We start from the raw sequence: 22,274 nt of genomic DNA on the forward strand, positions 1-22,274 counted from the left end.
CTTTGCAACCTCCTTGCTAAATCTATATTTTGCACCTCTATAGCTGTCTCTGTGTCCTTCTCTGAAAGCCACCTCTTTCTGCTGACGGAGCTGCCGGAGTTTAGGTGTGAACCAGGGCTTGTCATTGTTATAGCTCACCCTGGTGTGCTGTGGGATGATGCTGTCTTCACAGAAATGAATATATGATGTCACAGTGTCCATGTAGTCATCTAGACTGTCTGTTGAAGCCTCAGACATATCCGAATCCGTAGTGCCCAAGCACGTGCGTAGCTCCTCCACAGCTTCATTGCTCCACACTTTAGACGTCCTCACAACAGGTTTAGAGAGTTTTAGTCTCTGTATGCAGGGATCAAGTGGACCATCACGTGATCTGAGAGTCCCAAAGCTGCACGGGTCACCGCGCAGTAGGCGCCGCTCACAGTCGTGTAACAATGATCTATCGTGCTCCCTTCTCTGGTTGGGCATTTAACAAACTGTTTGTATTTTGTTAATTCCTGACTGAGATTCCCTTTGTTAAAATCACCGAGAATTATAACAAGAGAGTCCGGAAAGTCTCTCTCCACGCTCACAATCTGATCCGCGAGCACGTGCTCGGCCTCGTGCACGTCCCCGCTTGGTGGAATATACACAGAGCAAAGTATGAAAGAGTTAAACTCACGTGGAGAGTAGAATGGTCTGCAGTTTATGAGGAGATATTCCAGAGAGGGACAGCAGTGTTGGGAGATCACAGTCACATTGGAGCACCAGGCGTTGTTGATATAGAAGCAGAGTCCTCCACCTCTTGTTTTTCCACCGGAAAGTGCTCGGTCTCTGTCTGCGCGGAGGAGTTGGAATCCCTCTAGTTGGAGCGGGCACAGGGCGGTCCTGGAGGCGGGCCGACCGGGCAGCCGCCCGGGGCGGCATCGCAGGGGGGGGCGGCACAAGCGTGCGAAAAAAAAAATGGGGTGGGGGGTTGTCCTGACGGGGGAGTTCGTGGTTACATTACGGCAGAGCGCCCCCCCCCATCTCACCTCTCGCGTTAGGTGAGCAACGCTGCACAGTGCAGAGTTTGTGCAGGGGGAGGGGGGAATCTTTCAATGTTTGGACGAGGAGGTGGTTGAAACGGAGTAAGACATAATCATGGATAGGAAACGATCAAAGCCATCAGGTGCCCAATTTCGAAAGAAAAAGAAAGAAGAAAAGGAGAAACGAGCAAAGGAAAAAGGTATGTATTGATTTACATATTCCCGCAGCTTCACAGTGCTTTGCAGTGAAACGAGATGAGTCACCGGATAAATGCTGGGCTTTGTCCCGCCCATCGGACGCTCAGCGTGTCTGGGGGTCTATGGGGCAGTGGGCTGGCCTCGGCCGGCCCAGACGCTCAGCTTCTGCATGATGATTGGATGATTTGTCTGAGGCTGAATCCTTTTTTGATTGACAGCGAAATGAGCGAATTAGTGATCTTTTGGTGTAAACATCCGTGGGAGCATTTTTTAATTTTCATTCTGTTCTGAGTTGAACCGGAGACTTTTCTAATCCTCTTAGCGGCATTTTCTTTGTTAAAAATGACTAGCGACAAATCGAGCTTCTATTTCTGGTGTTTTTTTTTTGTAGCTGCTTGTGTTTGGAGACTGACTTCTATCACTCTTTCTGACTTCTATCGCAGTTTCTGTCCCGCACGCAGGGGGTTTCGCCCGGGGAGTAAATCACTCTAGGACCGCCACTGAGCGCGCAGTCCGGTGTCTGTGCATTTAACCACGTCTCCGTGAAGCACAGTACACAAGATGAGGAGAAATCTCTATTCTTCTTCATCAGCAGTGCCAGCTCATCCATCTTGTTGTGGAGTGAGCGGACGTTGGAGAGAAATATCCCAGGTAGGGGTGTACGCGTGCCTCTTTGTCTGAGGCGCACAAGAGCTCCAGCTCGTTTTCCTCTCCACCGGCGTCTCACTCTTTTGGCCAAAAAGTGAACCACTTCAGCTGCAGGCACTAAAAAAATGGCGTAATGTCCATGGGTGTTGATGATCTGAAGTTTAGAAGCTCCTCGCGATTGTAGGAACACGATGACACTCGATTTACGCACAAAAACAGACAAAACAGGGAGCACCAGAATACCAGGGCGCCTTCACGTGGCGCCATCTTGGATAGGTTGTACATAGAGATTTTCATTGCACTGTCCTGTAGGATGTTATATTTATAACTATGTATACCTTTTGTTTCTTTACTTTATCTGTTTGCACTAACACAGTAGAAGCTCTCTCCAAAGTCATTGTACATTTTGCATAACAACAATAAAGGACATTCTATTATATTCTAAACTCTATAACATTCATGTAATTATTAATACCAAAGTAAATGATGTCAGCAGCCAGAGCCTAAACTCTTCTGTTTGCTTTATAAGTTCAATGTAAATACATAATTATACAACCCCTGGCAAAAATTATGGAATCACCGGCCTCAGAGGATGTTCATTCAGTTGTTTAATTTTGTAGAAAAAAAGCAGATCACAGACATGACACAAAACTAAAGTCATTTCAAATGGCAACTTTCTGGCTTTAAGAAACACTATAAGAAATCAAGAAAAAAAGATTGTGGCAGTCAGTAACAGTTACTTTTTTAGACCAAGCAGAGGAAAAAAATATGGAATCACTCAATTCTGAGGAAAAAATTATGGAATCACCCTGTAAATTTTCATCTGTATGTAAAATGAAAAAAAAAAAAAGTTGCACTAGTTCCACTCTACTCACACCGACAGATGCCAAAAGTTCTTCCAGAGTTGTGGCTTGGTGGCTTCCCTCACTTGTCTTCTTCCAGCATGGACATTTAATTTTTGAGAAATGCCTACCTGACAAAGATTTACCATAAAGTACCACACTGTTTGTATTTATGAATGATTGATATAAATGAAATCTAAGAAATATTCAGTGACTTGGAAATGTTCATGAATTCATCCTCTGACATTTCTCAAGAAAACTGTAAGCAAAAATTATTCATTAATTCTTACATTTAGAATTAACTGCCCAGTCCCAACCTTTTTTTCTTACTTTCTTTCTTTTTAAATGTTGCAGGCCTTAAATGTAGGAATGGATATATATTAACACAAAAAAAAAAAAAAAAAAAGCTGACCTCACAAAACATGAAACTTGTTGGTTTCATACAGTCTGCAGTTACACAAATAGAAGACAAAGTAAATGTCAGGATCATTATGTGTCCATCACCACCACATTTTGAAAAACTATAAGACCACAGGCCATGAATTATTTATGTTGTGTGTCTTTTACTGAAGTTTTTTTTATTTGGATTAAGGCAGTGCTTCGTATTACAACCCCAATTCTAATGAAGTTGGGACGTTGTGTAAAATGGAAAAAAAAAACACAATGATTTTCAAATCCTCTTCAACCTATATTCAATTGAATACACCACAAAGACAAGATATTTAATGTTCAAACTGATAAACTTTATTGTTTTTGTGTAAATATTTGCTCATTTTGAAATGGATGCCTGCAACACGTTTCCAAAAAAGCTGGGACAGTGGTATGTTTCCCACTGTGTTACATCACCTTTCCTTCTAACAACACTCAATAAGCGTTTGGGAACTGAGGACACTAATTGTTGAAGCTTTGTAGGTGGAATTCTTTCCCATTGTTGCTTGATGTACAACTTCAGTTGTTCAACAGTCCGGGGTCTCCGTTGTCGTATTTTGTGCTTCATAATGCGCCACACATTTTCAATGGGTGACAGGTCTGGACTGCAGGCAGGCCAGTCTAGTACCCGCACTCTTTTACTACGAAGCCACGCTGTTGTAACACGTGCAGAATGTGGCTTGGCATTGTCTTGCTGAAATAAGCAGGGACGTCCCTGAAAAAGACGTTGCTTGGATGACAGCATGTGTTGCTCCAAAACCTGGATGTACCTTTCAGCATTGATGGTGCCATCACAGATGTGTAAGTTGCCCATACTAACACACCCCCATACCATCACAGATGCTGGCTTTTGAACTTTGCGCTGGTAACAATCTGGATGGTCTTTTTCCTCTTTTGTCCGGAGGACACGATGTCCATGATTTCCAAAAACAATTTGAAATGTGGACTCATCAGACCACAGCACACTTTTCCACTTTGTGTCTGTCCATTTCAAATGAGCTCGGGCCCAGAGAAGGTGGCAGCTTTTCTGGATGTTGTTGATGACTTTCACTTTGCATGGTAGAGTTTTAACTTGCACTTGTAGATGTAGTGACGAACTGTGTTAACTGACAATGGTTTTCTGAAGTGTTCCTGAGCCCATGTGGTAAAATCCTTTACACAATGATGTCGGTTTTTAATGCAGTGCTGCCTGAGGGATCGAAGGTCACGGGCATTCAATGTTGGTTTTCGGCCTTGTCGCTCACGTGTAGAAAGTTCTCCAGATTCTCTGAATCTTCTGATTATATTATGGACTGTTGATGATGGAATCCCTAAATTCCTTGCAATTGAACATTGAGAAACAAACTGTTGGACTATTTTTTCACACAGTTGTTCACAAACTGGTGATCAATTTCAATTTATTTTCATTTGTATAGCACCAAATCACAACAGAGTTGCCTCAAAGCGCTTCACACAGGTAAGGTCTAACCTTACCAACCCCCAGAGCAACAGTGGTAAGGAAAAACTCCCTCTGAGGAAGAAACCTCAAGCAGACCAGACTCAAAGGGGTGACCCTCTGCTTGGGCTATGATACAGACATAAATTACAGAACAATTCACAGAACAATTCACGGACGAATATACAAGAAATGCAATTGGTGCACAGGACAAGAGGATCACCAACACGAACACATCTCCCATCTCTGGATGGAGCTGCACCTTAAACAGAGAGAAAAAACAGAATCAGGCATCAGAAGGACAAGAAATACTGTATAATTTGTCAGCATTAAACAACAAGAAAAACAGAAGAAATACTAAGGTGATCGCCGGCCACTAGCCCTAAACTTCACTAAAAGACCCAGAATTTAGGTAAAGTTGAGGCCGCGGCACGCTCCGTTTACTAAAAGAATGAATTAAAAGAGTAAAAAGCGTAAAACAAAACTGTACCAGTATGCTGCCATATGAAAGGGAAAATAAGTGCGTCTTAAGTCTGCCTCACCCCATCTTTGCTTGTGAACGGCGGAGCTTTTTGAGAATGCTCCTTTTATACCCTCACCTGTTTCTAATTAACTGTTCACCTGTGAAATGTTCCAAATATGTGTTCTTTGAGCATTCAGCAACTTTCCCAGTCTTTTGGTGCCACTGTCCCAACTTTTAGAAACATGTTGCAGGTATCCATTACAAAATGAGCTAATATTTGCACAAAAACAATAAAGTTTATCAGTTTGAACATTAAATATCTTGTCTTTGTGGTGTATTCAATTGAATACAGGTTGAAGAGGATTTGCAAATCATTGTGTCCTGTTTTTATTTACATTTTACACAACGTCCCAACTTCATTGGAATTGGGGTTGTACCACAGATGAACTGTTCCTGTTGGAATATCTTCTGAAATAAAACTGCAGAACACAAAACCTAAAAAACTAAAAGAAGGAAAAAAAATGGGAGCAGTACAGGAGCAGGAGTCATTCTTAATGGTAGCAGGATGGGAGTGGGAGCCATTTTACCAGGAGTGGGACAGGACATGAATTTTTCTGTGGGAGTGGGATGGGACAGGAGTGAAAATCTACTTCCATGTCACCCTGTAGTCTACATATTGGTAGGGCAGCTCCTCATCCACTCAGCTACCTGCTCTTACAAAAAGCAGTTTATATTGATAAGATAGCACGAGGGGGAGGGGGGAGCAATATATCAATAAAACACACAAAACAATCCATGTTTCCAGCAGAATAAATGTTTTCAACATTTGCTTCATTAAAAAGCTTCACTGACTAACTGATAAAATGTGATTACCCTGAACCTGTTGATGAGGTCATAGCGAGTCAGCAGGTCATAGACAAGGAACTTGAGGGCGTGGTCCCCAGTGGCCTCATGGAAGGTAAAAACATCAAATGACCATTGATCCACTTCCTAGAAAAAAATAAATCTGTAAGTTGCCGGTGCAACATTATCATGGCATCATCCTCTGACAGTGTTCTCATAAACTCTGAAAGTTTTGCCTGAAAGTGCCACATCAAAGCTTATTTATGACATGACACAGCAGTCACAGAATACAGCTCATCTGTTGTGTGATTGGGATCGGCAGGGTCCAGATATTGTCTCTTCATTCTAAATATGACCTCTGTAAGACCAGAGTAGAAGGCAGCACACCACCACCTAGCACACCATTATGCAGGATTAGTTTCAAACTCTGGAATTTTACTTCATCAGAAAATGCAGCAATTTTTAGTTATAAAACATGAACACTACTTTCCTTTCCTTGCATGCCATTTTCTTTTTGTTGTTTTTCGTTATTTAAACCTGAATAATTTGTGTGATATTACAGAGTTTCAACCACATCATCATAAAAAGTAGATTTTTTTTGTGGCCCTCACAACCAGAGCTTCTCAATTTAATATTATAATGGTGTGTAAAAAAAGAAAAAAGGTAAAACCAGTGGAAAAATAAGGGCATCTCACTTCATCAAATGGCTGCCTGTGTCAGTAAAAGAACAATGCAAACTGTAATTAGCTGAAATTCAAAGATTTCTTTCCTTGTCCCCTTTTAAGACTTAGCTCTGAAAGTGAGTGGAGAAACTATTGTCCTGTGAAACGTGTTGTTTCTGCATTTCTCAGGTTTATGATGAGGTGGAGAAGGATTGCAAAATAGGAAAACAGATCAACTCTCGGCTCAGGTTTCCCTGCACATGTTCTTTTGAAGAAAATCTTCCTCTTCATCATGAAGCTGCATAACTGCTGATGCAACAGACAAAAGCTGCACTATGCTAAGGTTCTCCAATCAAAACCACAGAAGCCTAGAACTCCTTCAGACTTGTCTGGGTGTCTGGTTGTCTGGTGGCTTCCCTCACTCGTCCTTTCAGCATGGTTCCTCAGTTTTTGAGAACTGCCTATATGACAGATTTATCCAGCAGTACAATCCTGTTTATTGAAGAAACTGAACCCTGAGACACATTCAGTGACTTAGAAATGCTCACGTGTCCCACTTATCTCAGAAAACTGGAAAAGTGATGAATATTAGCAAATGAAATGAAGCTGACCACGAAAAACATGGGGTTTTCTGATCAGTCTGTCCATCCAGAAATATGGCAAGCTCCTGTGCAGCATTACTCTGAAGTGAAACCAGCAGAAAGCAGGTGTAGGAGGTCTGTGAACAGTGTGGACTCTATTAGCACTCTGGGTGAGAACTATGCTGAAATTCTATCACCAGACTGACAACTGATACATTAAATACTTGTGACGATGTCCCTTGGAAAGGGAAAACTGGCAAGTAATGTTGTGTGGGCCGCTGAAGAGGAGGTACTGCTGACCCACCATCACCAGAGGGCGCCCTGCCTGGAGTGCGGGCTCCAGGCACCAGAGGGCGCCGCCGCCTCACGGGAGCAGCCTCGGTGACAGCTGTCACCCATCACGTGAGACAGCTGACGGCAATCATCAGTGGGGTATATCAGCAGGACGGCATCTCCACCTCATTGCCGAGATATCGTTTCTACCAGAGAGGTAACATATCAAAGCCTACTGAGTACACAGTTTTGACTGAGCTAGTTATTGGTTTACTGTTCCAACGAGAGGTGGAGGTACCTTTCCTGCCGTTCGGAGTTCTGGGTGCAAACGCGCCCCCATCTAACTGTTCTTTTTCCCTCGCCAGCAGTACCAGGTCCGACACGCGGAGGCAGTGGCCACCTGGGAGTTCGGGACTCTGGCGGCTCCAGTATTCCCGGGGTCTGTGGCGGAGGAAGCCGTGTGGTCCGGTCTTACCTTGGAGAGGAGTTCTCCTATCTTCGAGCCTGCCCACACGACACCTTTGTGTATTGACTTTTGTCCATTTCTGTAATTGGTTGTATTCGTTGTGCACATTCACAACAGTAAAGCGTTGTTATTTTGACTTACTCCATTGTCCGTTCATTTGCGCCCCCTGTTGTGGGTCCGTGTTCCTACACTTTCCCAACAAGTAAGGTCCTTCAATCGCTCCCTTGTTTTCACTCAGGGTCACCATGGCAGATCCAAGATCTGCATGTGATTGGCACAACTTTTATGCCGGATGTTCTTCCTGATGCAGCTTGCACTTAGCATAGGAGAATGGGCAGGGGTGGTTTTGAAAAGGAACCTTCTGCAGTAGAAACAAGGGCACTAAATGCTTGACCACAACGTTGCTAATCTTTGAAAATTAAGACTAAGGCCCCGGTTTCATAAAGCAGTCAATCTGTTTAATCGAATAAACTCACATAGTTGAGTAACTTTTTAACGTTAGTTGTTGCACAAAGCGTTTAGTTAGCTAAAGGTTTGCGTTACCTGACTAAAATTTTTAGCCTGGTACAGAGGAGGCTAATCTTAGTTTAGTCAACAAAACTTCAGTGTCTTACCTCAAAACATGGCAGCTATGATGTACCAACACTTGATGAAACACTCAAGAGCACCCGTACGTCGCTCGTATTCCTCCAAAAGGAGAGCTTCCTCTGCTTTTTGGCCATGGTTGTAGCAGACGACTGTACATGAGTGTTTGTGGCCGTTCTCACATTAGCCACCAGGTGTTGCTGTTAGGACCCCTTCACACATAACATGACTGAAGTCGACTAACCCACGGAGGAGGAATTGGATGGCGTTTGTGAAAAATTGGAGCTTCCCCCAATGCCTCTTACACATGTCGCTACAGCTATTAGGGGAGGTGATGGTCTAGTGGTTAAGCGTTGAGCTTGAGACCAGAGGATCCTCGGTTCAATTCCAGCCTGACCAGAATATCACTAAGGACCCTGGGCAAGGTCCTAATCCCCTTAGTGCTCCCGGTGTGTAGTGAGGCACCTTGTATGGCAGCACCTGATGTCGGGGGTGAAATTGCAGGCATTAGTGTGTAAAGTGCCTTGAGCGGTCTGATGCAGATGATTAAAGCGCCTATATACTCGTAAATGAGGCCCATTTACCATTTATTCATGCACACTAGCGGCTGAAAGACAGAATGTGCCCTGTGAGAGCCCATTCGATTCCTCTCGCGACAGGTGCCGGCCAAAATTCCAGGTGACACCCACGACACATCTAACACCACTCGCCTGGCACTTAGAAAATGTGTGGCCATTTGTGCTCGTCAAGCACCGAGAACAGTCAGCAGATGATCACTTTCAAGTGGATGTGAAATTTGTCTAAGTGCCCCCACAAAGTGTGGCGTTACAAAAGCAACACGCATGTGCGTGCATGGTCTTGCACGTGTCCGATTATGTCGGTCTCCACACTTGCATAAAATGCTTATATGTATGTACAGACATGAACACCTGCGGGGCCGGACAGCCAGGTTAGAGCACACACAGCACGGGGAGGTGCCTCTCAGCTGCTGACCAGAGACACAAAATGACTGCTCAGTGCACAGGACGTGTCACAGTATAAACACAGAGACCACAGCCAGGACAGGTATATTAATAAGTACTACACTATATTATACACAGTTACATAACAAATAATGATCACATAACACAGACAGCATGACACAGTGTGTGCGCTGGACTGACTGGGGGTGTGTCCGCTGACAACTCCAGCTGTTGAGATCTCTGGTTCTGGACGTCTCAGCTGGGGAACACGTACCATGTTAGGACGGACATGACCTAACAACTGTCCACTGTGATGCGGGGTGTGTTGCTTGCTTCCTCATGTGGACATACATAAAAAATATTGCTGTTGCGATGGGCTGCAGTGAGCGAGCGCATGGCCCGCACATTGACAGGCTGCCCCAGGTGAAACAAACGGACAGATCATAACACACATCAAGCAATCTGAATGTCATGTCACCCACGTGAGATCTGTTCCACATTACACGGTGTCTGTCCTGCGGCACGCCGTCCACAGGACACGTGTCAGGCTGGACACATGCGCGGGACCGGCTGGACACACTGCAAGCAGATGTGGACATGATAAGAGTGCACTGCTTCATTTATGTCATTACATGACTGTACGTCTGTGACCATGGGTCATCTACAGAGGAACAAATGGTTCATACTTGTATTGTCAATTTCAATTTCAATTTATTAATTTATATAGTGCCAAATCACGACAAAGTCGCCCCAAGGCGCTTCAGATAATTCACAACACAAATTAATCTAAATTCAAAATTAAAAGCAAGAAAAGCACAGTTAAAAGATAAAACACAGTAGAATAAAAAGAAATTACAAAGCAAACACAAACAGATAAAAAAATTAATGATAAGACAGTCTAAAAAAGTGGGTCTTCAGTTTTGATTTAAAAATCTCCACCGTGTCAGACTGCCGAATAACAGCAGGTAGATCATTCCAAAGACCCAGACCACGGTAGGAGAAGGCTCTATACCCCACAGATTTTTTGTTCATCCTCGGAACACACAGAAGCCCTGCGCCCTGCGAACGCAAAGGCCTCGCAGGTACGTAGGGCTTAACCAAGTCCGCCAAGTAGGAAGGCGCCAGTCCATGAACAATTTTATAAACCAACAATAAAACTTTAAAATCCAATCTGGCAGAAACCAGTAGCCAATGAAGGGATGCCAGAATGTGTCAACAGTGCCCAACTGCCTTATGTGGAGGGGGAAATCATTCCACAGGGCAGGGGCATGATATGAAAAGGCTCTGTGACTGGCCAACTTTTTATTTACCCTGGCAACACAAAAAAGTCTCATACCCTGCGAATGCAGGGCCCAAGCCAGTACGTAGGGCTTAACTAGGTCCACCAGGTAGGGAGGTGCCAGTCCATGAACAATTTTATAGGCCTGTAACAGAACTTTAAAATCTGACCTCGCAGAGACAGGTAGCCAGTGAAGGGATGCCAAAATGGGTGTAATATGATCAAACCTTCTGCTTTGTGTCAAAATTCTGGCAGCAGCATTCTGCACCAACTGAAGTCCTCGAATGCTAGACTGCGGCAGGCCAGAGAATAAAGCATTACAATAATCCAATCTAGAAGAGACAAATGCATGAATCAGAGTCTCAGCATCAGCCATAGACAGGATGGGGCGAAGCTTTGCTATATTTCTCAGATGAAAGAAAGCAGTCCTCGTAATTTCCCTAATGTGGAGGTCAAAGGACAACGTAGGATCAAAAATTACCCCAAGGTTCCTCACTTTGTCAGTATGATGTATAACACATAAACCTAGGCTAAGCGCCAGCTGATCAAATTGGTGCCAATGTCTTGCTGGGCCAAGAACCATCATTTCAGTCTTATCAGAGTTCAAAAGTAGAAAGTTGCTAGACATCCAACTTCTCACTGCTGCAAGACAGTCCTGTAAAGATTTTATGTGGACAGGATTTCCAGCAGCTATCGGCATATACAACTGAGTATCATCAGCATAACAATGCAAAGCAACCCCGAAACACCGCAAAATGTTCCCAAGGGGTGCCATATACAAGGAAAAAAGCAAGGGACCCAGAACGGATCCCTGCGGAACCCCGAACTTCATGCCCTTAAAGTCAGAGGTAGTGTTATTGCACAAAACACAATGGGAACGACCAGACAGATAAGACGTCAGCCACACAAGAGCAGTTCCAGTAATCCCGAAACAGTTTTCTAGCCTATCAAGTAGAATATGAGGATCAACTGTGTCAAACGCAGCACTGAGATCCAACAACACCAATGCTGTAGTAGTATCCGAGTCCATTGCTCGCAGATCATTAACTACTTTAATAAGTGCTGTTTCTGTGGAGTGATGTCTTCTCTATTGTCCTCTCGATAAGAGGGATTCAATAACATGGGGTATTTTTTATGGTGTGTGTGTGTGTGTGTTTTTTTTAAATACGTTTATCTCCTTGTTGATTTCAGGTATTTTAAACACCTTTTGTAGGACAGCGATGGTAGCGCAGTGGTAAAGTTTCTGACTGGCAATTATAGCTTTTGTAAATTGCAGGTTTGAATCCCGTGGGTGGCGTGTATTTTTTTTTCCACAACAGCTGCACGATGTGGTTACACATGCTCCAGCTGCTCGCACTGTGTTCCCGCTACGAGGGTTTCATGCATGCTCGTGCACACTTATGCACGGTTATGCACGAAACTGTCATAGCAGGATTGTTCATGGCTGCCTGACCACGTGTTCCTCCAGATGTCAGATTGATGTTTTTGTGGTTCACTCATACTAGCTGTTTTGCCGTGATTTGTAATTATTCGTACTATGTGTGAAGGGGCCCTTAACAATGGGCAGCGTTGTGTGCACAAAAAGGCTTGATGGAAGAGTAAAAGAAGAAATGCTAGGCTAAGAGCTAAGTACATCTTTCTGCAGTTGGTATGTGTCCGTAAATGTTAATAAAGCCAGTTAACGAAACAAAGGCTGGATATTTAATGACAGAAACCAACCCGGAAATAAACAAAACTCTTGCGCATTGGAGGCATTTCTTGGCAACGGTGCTTGAGAGGCTGTTATGTCCATAAAAATCCCTGACTAATCCCTAATCAATAGGTTTAGCCGTCGATGTGAAACAGTGATTACATGGATAATGTTGGACGACTAATCGTAGTTGACTAAATAGTAGACTGAACGATTAGACTGCTTTATGAAACTGGGCCTAAGTGATACTACTGGAATATGTTCCTCAATATATCTTAGTCCTGGTACGTTCTTTCGTTTTCTCCCTTTCTGCTCAGGCTCATCACAGCAGATGTGATATGGATCTCCATGCTGACTTGGCACATTTTACACTGGATGCCCTTCCTAATGTAACTCCACAGTACATGGGGAATAGGCAGGGATGGCCTTGAACTGAGAACCTTCTGTTTAAGTATTCACAGCCGTTGCTCAATAATTTGTTGATCCACCTTTGGCAGCAATTCCAGCCTCAAGTCTTCTTGAATATGATGCCACAAGCTTGGTGCACCTATCTTTGGGCACTCCAGCTTTTGTTGGCTTCTGGTTTATTCTTCTCTACAAGAGTCAAGACAGAAGTCAGACTACCAGAGCAAGAATTTTAGCTGAGTAAGCTTCTGTGATTTGAAGCAAAACATCCTCACGTCAAGCAACCCAGTCCAGTCGAAGATTCAAGCTTCTCTACTATCTTTGGGCAGTTTGGTCCATTCCTCTTTGCAGCACCTCTCAAGCTCCATCAGGTTGGATGGGGAGCGTTGGTGCACAGACATTTTCAGATCTCTCCAGAGATGTTCAGTCAGATTCAGGTCTGGGCTCTGGCCGGACCACTCAAGGACATTCACAGAGTTGTCCTGAAGCCACTCCTTTGATGTCTTGGCTGTGTGTTTAGGGTCATTGTCCTGCTGAAAGATGAACCTTCACCCCAGTCTGATGTCAGGAGCACTCTGGAGCAGGTTTTCATCCAGATGTCTCTGTACATTGCTGCATTCATCTTTCCCTCAATCCTGACTAGTCTCTCAGTTCCTTCTGCTGAAAAACATCCCCACAGCATGATGCTGCCACCACCATGCTTCACTGTAGGGATTTTGCCTGGTTTCCTCCAAGCATGACTCCAAAGAGTTCAATCGTTGTCTCATCAGACCAGAGAATTTTGTTTCTCCTGGTCTGAGAGTCCTTCATGTGCCTTTTGTCAAACTCCAGGTGGGCTGCCATGTGCCTTTTACTAAGGAGTGGCTTCCATCTGACCACTCTACCATACAAGCGTGATAAGTGGTATGTTGCAGAGATGGTTGTCCTTCTGGAAGGTTCTCCTCTCTCCACAGAGGAATGCTGGAGCTCTGACAAAGTGACCGTTGGGTTCTTGGTCACCTCCACAGCTAAGGTCCTTCTCCCCTGATCGCTCAGTGTAGATGGGCGGCCAGCTGTGGGAACAGTCCTGGTAGATGTGAACTTCTTCCATTTACAGATGATGGAGACCACTGTGCTCAATGGGACCTTCAAAGCAGCAGAAATATTTTTGTTCCCTTCCCCAGATTTGTGCCTCCAGACAATCCTGTCTCAGAGGTCTATGAGAATATGAATGATAACACAAAAACTTTGTTTCACTCATGGTTAGTGGTTGGGTGAAGCCATTTATTGTCAAACAACTGTGTTTACTCTTTTGAAATCATAATGACAACAAAAACTACCCAAATGACCCTGATCAAAAGTTTACATACTCCTTTTCTTAATACCATGTGTTGCCCCCTTTAACATCAGTGACAGCTTGGAGTCTTTTGTGGTGGTTGTGGACGAGGCTCTCTGATGGTGAAGCTGCCACTGAATATGTTTTGGACTTTATTTACATCAATTACAAAGAAATACAAACAGTATGACACTTTATGGTAAATCTGCATGGAGAAAAGCCACCAAGACACCCAGACACCTCAGGAGAAGTTATGGGCTTATGTGGCTGTGATTGGAGAAATTGTGCACAGTGCAAGCTTTGCATTTTGCATCACTACTCTTAGCTTCATAGTGGAGTAGAGCAGAGAAGGATTTTCTTTCACCAAAACAGATCAAATCCAGGCTTGCATCTCAGATGTACCTTCTGGCAATTTGTAGCTAAGCTTTCAGGTCTTGGGCAGCATGGTGACTTAGTGCAGTGTAGTGTAGTGAGCGCCTTGTATGGCAGCACCCTGACATCGGGGTGAATGTGAGGCATAATTGTAAAGTGCTTTGAGCGTCTGATGCAGATGGAGAAGCGCTATATAAATGCAGTCCATTTACCATTTACCATTTAGTGGTTAGCACTGTTGCCTCACAGCGAGAAGGTCGTGGGTTCAATTCCCGTGGCCTTTCTGTGTGGAGTTTGCATGTTCTCCCCGTGTGTGTGTGGGTTTCCTCTGGGTGCTCCGGTTTCCTCCCACATCCAAAGACATGCGGGTTAGGTGGATTGGAGTTTTTAAAATTGTTCGTAGGTGTGTGTGTGTGTGTGTGTGTGTGTGTGTGTGTGTGTGTGGTGTGTGTGTGTGTGTGTGTGTGTGTGTGTGTGTGTGTGTGTGTGTGTGTCTGTGTTTGTTTGTCTGTTTGTGGCCCTGCGACAGACTGGCGTCCTGTCTGGGATAGGCTCCAGCCCCCCGCGACCCTTAATTGGACTAAGCGGTAGAAGATGGATGGATGGATGGATGGATGGATGGATGGATGGATGGATGGATGGACTTTCAGGTCTTCTTTTTAAGAAAATCCTCCTCTGTACCACTTCATCATGAAGATGGATAATTGGTGATACAAAATGCAAAGCTTGCACTGTGCATAATTTCTCCAATCACAGCCATGTAAGCCTATAACTTCTCCTGGGTTGTCTGGGTGTCTTGGTGGCTTTCCTCACTCTTCTACTTCTTGCACAGTCACTCAGTTTTTGAGAACTGTCTACTCCATGCAGATTTACCATAGAGTGCCATATTGTTTGTATTACTTCATAATTGATATAAATAAAGTCCAAAACATATTCAGTGGCAGCTTCACCATCAGAGAGCCTCGTCCACAACCACCACAAAAGACTCCAAGCTGTCAGTGATGTTAAAAGGGGCAATACAAGTATTAAGATCGGGAGTATGTAAACTTTTGATCAGGTTCATTTGGGTAGTTTCTGTTGACATTACGGTTTGAAAAGAATAAACACTGTTGTTTGCCAATAAATGGCTTCACCCAACCACTAACCATGAGTAAAAAAAAAAGTTTTGTGTTATTGTTCATATTCTCTGAAAAATGACCCCCCCCCCCCCCCCCCCCCCCCAAAAAAAGGTATGTAAGCCAGGGTATGTAAACCTTTGAGCACAACTGTATGTAGATGGGTGTGTCTTTCCAAATCATGTCCAGTCATCTGGATTTGCCCCAGGTAGACTCCAATTAAGCTGTAGAAACATCTCAGGGATGGTCAGTGGAAACAGCAAGCACCTGAGCTCAATTTTGAGCTTCATGGAAAAGGCTGTGAATACTTACATACATGTGATTCCTTAGTTTTTTCCATTTTTAATACATTTGCAAAAATCTAAAAACTTTTTCACATTGTCATTATGGGGTATTATGTGTAGAATTCTGAGGAAAATGAATTCCATCCAAGTTGGAATAAGGCTGTAACATAAAATGGAGAAAAAAAATGAAGAAATGAAAAATGAAGTGAATACTTTCCGGGTGCACCGTACGTGCTCTCCAAATGCTGTTCTTGCACATTTTGTTTTCATGTCTTTTCTCCCTTTTGTAAGTCTTTGGTAGTTTTCAAAACTGTTATCCTGCCTCTACATTGTGAAACAAGATACCATATAAATGGTAACTGTAATCTTTTATTGTGATCATTTGTTGTTCTTGTGAACACATGCTTCTATTAAGTTATTATGTTGGAAATTTTAAATGTGTTCACTTAATCTCATATGGCTGATAGCGCTTGATCTTTTAACATTTTAATTGGGTTACTATTTGTATTTTGTTAAGCACGGTGTAATTGCTTCATGAAAGTGTTATAAATAAACACATTTATTTATTTTCAAGACAAGGCTTAGTGCATTAATTTTACTGTTGAAATTCAAAAAGATGCAGCAGGTAGGAGGGAGAGAGAGACCGGTTTTACCTTCAGTACTGTCAGAGCCATGGCGGGGTAGGTGAGACCAGCCATGTTGGAGGTCCTGCGGTACATCCTGATATCAAACACAAAAATAAGTCATATGAGAGTGTAAATCCTAAACAAGTATCCATCAGACATGAGCACATCATGCATAGATACAAAAACTGGCCAGCATGTAAACCCTCCTCCACACTTTGTGACCAGGAGAAATTGCTGTTGCCATAGTAACATGTTCTAAATGCACCAAGGGCTATGCTAGTGCAGCATATTTTTTGATTTCATGCGTCATGAAGTTGCAGGAGATGTATTGATATTTAATTATTCAGTCATTTAGAATGTAATAAAATTTGGCCCCAGTTTCCTATAAGATCATTATGCTGCATTTTCAGACTCAGTTCTTATCCATGTTCTTATTTTTATATGACTTTGTTCAGGATTTCAGTGAAAGCAAACCTGATTTGGATGTAAGCAGCTGCTGTGTTTTCTAGACCACCCTCCAGACATCTCTGGCCTGCCGCTGGAGTCGCCCATTTGCACTCCCATTTGACTTCCTGGTCTGTCCTCCCCGTTTGGTCAGCCTCTGGACTTCTCTGCTAAGTTATGGCCACCAGGCTATCCTCTAGACGTCTCTGTCCTGTTATGGATCCATTTTTTGGCCCGCTTGCCAGTTCCCTCCACCTGTGCTCTGTGTCTCTTTCTCCTATGTCCTGCTCATTCCTGACTTCCACCTCCCTCTGCAGCCCCGATTGGCATCATCTGTCTTTGCCCTAATTTTTTTGGATGGAGAAGGGGGAGGTGGACCTCTGGTGTCTTCTCCTGAGGGGAGGTTGTGACATGGTTTCCTTGTCTCCAGCTCCTGCTACACAGTCCTCTCTGGCACGAGGCTGGTGTCAGGTGGTTTGTGTCATAGCACTGAACCTTCCTGCAGCGGAACCCTGGACTGTTTTTCTACTTACTCACCTGTATTTGTCTCCTGCCTGTTTATCAATAAAGAAGAGGAATTCTGACTGTGACCCTGGCCTGTTATATCTGATCCTCTCTATTCTGAAAAGGATGAGTAATTCTCATTACAATCCTGTTTGTTGAATAGAAAATGAGATAACTTTTTTGACTTGTCCCTTTAATCTGTGGTACTCATCAGGAACTTGCTCTTTGTCTGTCTCCTATTTAATACCACCTGTCAACCCAAAAGAAATATTGCAGAGAGCTCCCCAGTGCTATGTGAAGTGATTTCAAACCTACAGGCAAAAACTTCTGACACACCCATTTTTTATTTTATTTTTTTCCATTGCTGAAAATACTGTAGAGGATTTTGGATCACTCCTGTTTGTTGTGGCCGGTAGTTAATGCGCTGTTTATTATTATTATTATTATTATTATTATTATTATTATTTATTATTTGTTGTGTGGGCCGCCAGAAGAGGAGGTACTGCTGGCCCACCACCAGAGGGCGCCCTGTCTGGAGTGCGGGCTCCAGGCACCAGAGGGGGCAGCCGCCTCACAGGAGCAGCCAGGGTGACAGCTGTCACGCATCACCTGCAACAGCTGTTACCAATCATCTGATCGGCAGGGGTACATCAGCAGGACGACGTCTCCACCTCTTTGCCGAGATATCGTTCTACCTGGAAGGTAACGTACTCAGCTGACTGTTTGACAGTGATCTTTTGTGACTTTTGTGCGACTCCTTTTCCAACGAGAGGTGGAGGTAGTTTTCCTGCCGTACGGATTGCTGGGTGCAAACGCACCCACATTTAATTGTTTTTTGTTCCTCGCCAGCAGTACCAGGTCCGACACGCGGAGGCAGTGGCCACCTGGGAGTTCGGGACTTGGCGGCTCCAGTATTCCCGGGGTCTGGTGGCGGAGGAAATCGTGTGGTTCCGGTTCTGCTTTGGACAGACGTCTCCTATCTTCGAGCCTGCCCACACGACACCTTTTGTGATTTGGCTTTTGTCTATTGTTGTAATCTGTTGTATTTGTTGTGCCCATTCACAACAGTAAAGTGTTGTTATTTGACCTCCTCCATTGTCCGTTCATTTGCGCCCCCTGTTGTGGGTCCGTGTACCTACACTTTCCCAACAATTATTATTATTATTAGGGCCCGAGTAGGACAACGTCCTACGAGGACCCTATTGTAATTGCGCTGTTTATTATTATTATTATTATTATTATTATTATTATTATTATTTATTTATTTATTTATTTATTAGGGCCAGAGTAGGAAAAAGTCCTACGAGGACCCTATTGTAATTGCGCTGTTTATTATTATTATTAATATTTAGGGCCCGAGTAGGAAAAAGTCCTACGAGAACCCTATTCTAATTGCGCTGTTTATTATTATTATTATTACTAGGGCCCGAGTAGGCAAAAGTCCTACGAGGACCCTATTGTAATTGCGCTGTTTATTATTATTATTATTATTATTATTATTATTATTATTATTGTTGTTATTCTTTATTATTATTATTATTATTATTAGGGCCCGAGTAGGACAACGTCCTACGAGGACCCTATTGTAATTGCGCTGTTTATTATTATATTATAATTATTATTTATTTATTAGGGCCCGAATAGTAAAAACTCCTACGAGGATCCTATTGTAATTGCGCTGTTTATTATTATTTATTAATATTATTATTCTTCACACTTTTCAAATCCAAATTTCGCCCCTTTCCCATGCTCAAAAACTCACCAAATTTTCCAAAGTCATCCAGCCGGATCCGAAATTCGATATTTTGGGGGTTGCGTACAAGGTTGTAGCGAAATCGCGAAATAGCGCCCCCTAGAATTTTTCAAAAACCCCTCCGCATTGGGTTTTTTTTCATCGCAGCCTCACGAAATTCGGTACACATATTTACCATGCTAGGATGTACAAAAAAGTCTCTTACCGTCATGGTGAAATGTCAACAGGAAGTCGGCCATTTTTGGCCATTTCCACTACTTACATTTGAACAAATTGTCCTAGGGATTTCATCCAATCCTCTTCAAATTTGGTCAACATCATCATGACCCCATTGTGATAAAAATAGTTATCAAAAGAAGGTAATTAGTTCAAACGGCGTGGCTGCTAGGGTTCATCAAACTTAGGCGAGCTTTTCGGAGCACGCGTTTCACTTTGAACGGCTGTCACACCCACATACTTCATCGTAGATCCTTCAAACTTGCTGGACATGATGAGAGCTCCGCCCTGAACGTCTACATATATTAAGTTCCCACTTCTGCCATAGCGCCCCCCGGGGGGTGGTGTGGAAATGTCCTATTTTACTTTAAGAGGTCCTGATATCACATACGTAACCCAGTCAACTTCATTCCACTTCTAAAACATGCAGAACAAGTTGGTAAACATAGGCAATGAACGTCGTGAAGTTACGAGTAACGGCGCCCGTGTGGCGGCGTGCCGAATATTGCCCATTCACCATGAAATTACGTTCTTCCTTTTGACGGCTTTAATTTTGTCACATCATCATGAAAATTGATACACAGGTTGAGCACGACAACCTCTTACAATTCAGAGGTGCGTCGCCCATGGGCGGGGCAAAATGCCTCAATAGCGTCCCCTTGAATCATTCAAAAACCCCTCCCCATAGGGTTTTTTTTTTTGAGTAGGGAGATGAAAATTGGCACACATGTGTGACTTGCATAGATGTACAAAAGTGTCTGGCACCATGGGTCTACTCCAAACAGGAAGTCGGCCATTTTTAATTTTCTTTTCATTTTGGCGTGACTTCCACATGTTGTATTTGAGCGAACTCCTCCCAGGGATTTTGTCCAGTGCACTTCAAATTTCTTTAACAGCATCCAGAGATGATACTGACCAAAAGTTATCGAAAGCTTTTCTTTATGTCAAAAGGTGTGGCCGCTATGGCGCTGCCATTTTGACCCTTCGCCATAGAACATCATGTCATGATAATTCCTTCATGCTTTGCCTGATTGACTTGAAACTTCACATATATGATGACGGTTGGCCCCTCAACACACCTGGCCCCTCTGTTTGTACACTGAGCGCCCCTTAGTGGATGAACCATCAACATGTCATAACTCCTTCATGCATTGTGTGATTTGCTTGAAATTTGAACTGTGGGATGAGTGGTTGTATGCACATGCCCACATCTGCTCACAAGAGAACACACTGCCCTGGGTAGGCGGTTGCGCGGAATGAGGGCTCGTATATGACTGCTTGCAGTCCTAGTTATTATTAGGGCCCGAGTAGGCAACGTCCTACGAGGACCCTATTGTAATTGCGCTGTTTATTATTATTATTATTATTATTTATTAGGGCCCGAGTAGGCAACGTCCTACGAGGACCCTATTGTAATTGCGCTGTTTATTATTATTATTAATATTATTATTATTATTATTATTATTATTATTATTATTATTATTATTATTCTCACTCTTGAAATCAAAATTTCGGCCTCTTCCCATGCTCAAAAACTCACCAAACTTTCCAAACTTGTCCGGCTAGATCCGAAATTTGATATTTTGGGGGCGTCGCACATGGTCGCAGAAAAATCGCGAAATACCGCCCCTAGAAATTTTCAAAAACCCCTCCGCATTGGGCTTTTTTCGTCGTAGCCTCACGAAATTCAGTACACATATTTACCATGTAAGGACGCACGAAAAAGTCTCTTACTGTTATGGTGAAATATTGACAGGAAGTCGGCCATTTTGATTTTAAGTTTCGATTTTGAGCAAATTTTTTGCAATTTTTGGCCATTTCCACTACTTACATTTGAACTAACTCGTCCTAGGGATTTCATCCGATCGTCTTCAAATTTGGTCAAAATCATCACAACACAATGGTGATCAAAAGTTATCAAAAGATTCTAATTAAGTCAAAAGGCGAGGCTGCTAGGGGTCGTCAAACTTTGGCGAGCTTTTTGCAGCACGCCATTTCACTTCGAACGGCTGTCACGCCCACATACTTCATCATAGATCCTTCAAACTTGCTGGACATGATAAGGGCTCCACCCTGAATGTCTACATATCTTAAGTTCCCACCTGCGCCATAGCGCCCCCGGTGGTAGCGGGAAATGTCCTATTTTTACTTTAAGAGGTCCTGATGTCACATGCTTAACCCAATCAACTTCATTCCACTTCTAAAACATGCAGAACACATTGGTGAATGTAGGCGATGAATGCCGTGAAGTTACGAGTAACGGCGTCCGTGTGGCGTGACGAATATTGCCCATTCGCCATGAAATTACGTTCTTCCTTTTGACGGCTTTAATTTTGTCACATCATCATGAAAATTGATACACAGGTCGAGCACGACAACCTCTTACAATTCATAGGGGCGTCGCCATGGGCAGGGCAAAATGCCTCAATAGCGCCCCCTTGAAACTTTCAAAACCCCTCCCCATAGGGGTTTTTTTGGAGTAGGGAGATGAAAATTGGTACACATATGTGACTTGCATAGACGTACAAAAAAGTCTCTTATACCATGGGTCTACTCCTAACAGGAAGTCTGCCATTTTGAATTTTCTTGTAATTTTGGTGTGATTTCCACATGTTGTATTTGAACGAACTCCTCCTCGGGATTTTGTCCAATGGACTTCAAATTTCTTTGACAGCATCCAAAGATGATACTGACCAGAAGTTATTGAAACCTTTTCTCTATGTTCAAGGGTGTGGCCGCTATGCTGCCGCCATTTTGACCCTTTGCCATGGAACATCTAGTCATGATAACTCCTTCATGCTTTGCCTGATTGACTTGAAACTTCACATGTATGATGATGGTTGGCCCCTCAACACACCCAGCCCCTCTGTTTGTACACTG

General features: G+C 43.4%; 1 protein-coding gene across 1 annotated transcript in view; it reads right to left on the reverse strand.

Moving 5' to 3' along the window:
* pde1a (phosphodiesterase 1A, calmodulin-dependent) overlaps positions 1-22,274 on the reverse strand; it is a 397,928-nt gene that overhangs the window by 180,970 nt on the left and 194,684 nt on the right. The window contains exons 5-6 of the mRNA XM_034187112.1: positions 16,505-16,571; positions 5,893-6,009 (exon numbers count right to left, since the gene is read on the reverse strand). Coding sequence (XP_034043003.1) covers positions 5,893-6,009; positions 16,505-16,571 — 184 coding nt within the window. The remainder of the gene's footprint in view (positions 1-5,892; positions 6,010-16,504; positions 16,572-22,274) is intronic.

The sequence above is a fragment of the Thalassophryne amazonica genome, chromosome 14 (genome assembly GCF_902500255.1).
Source record: "Thalassophryne amazonica chromosome 14, fThaAma1.1, whole genome shotgun sequence".
In the NCBI taxonomy this organism is placed as follows: domain Eukaryota; kingdom Metazoa; phylum Chordata; class Actinopteri; order Batrachoidiformes; family Batrachoididae; genus Thalassophryne; species Thalassophryne amazonica.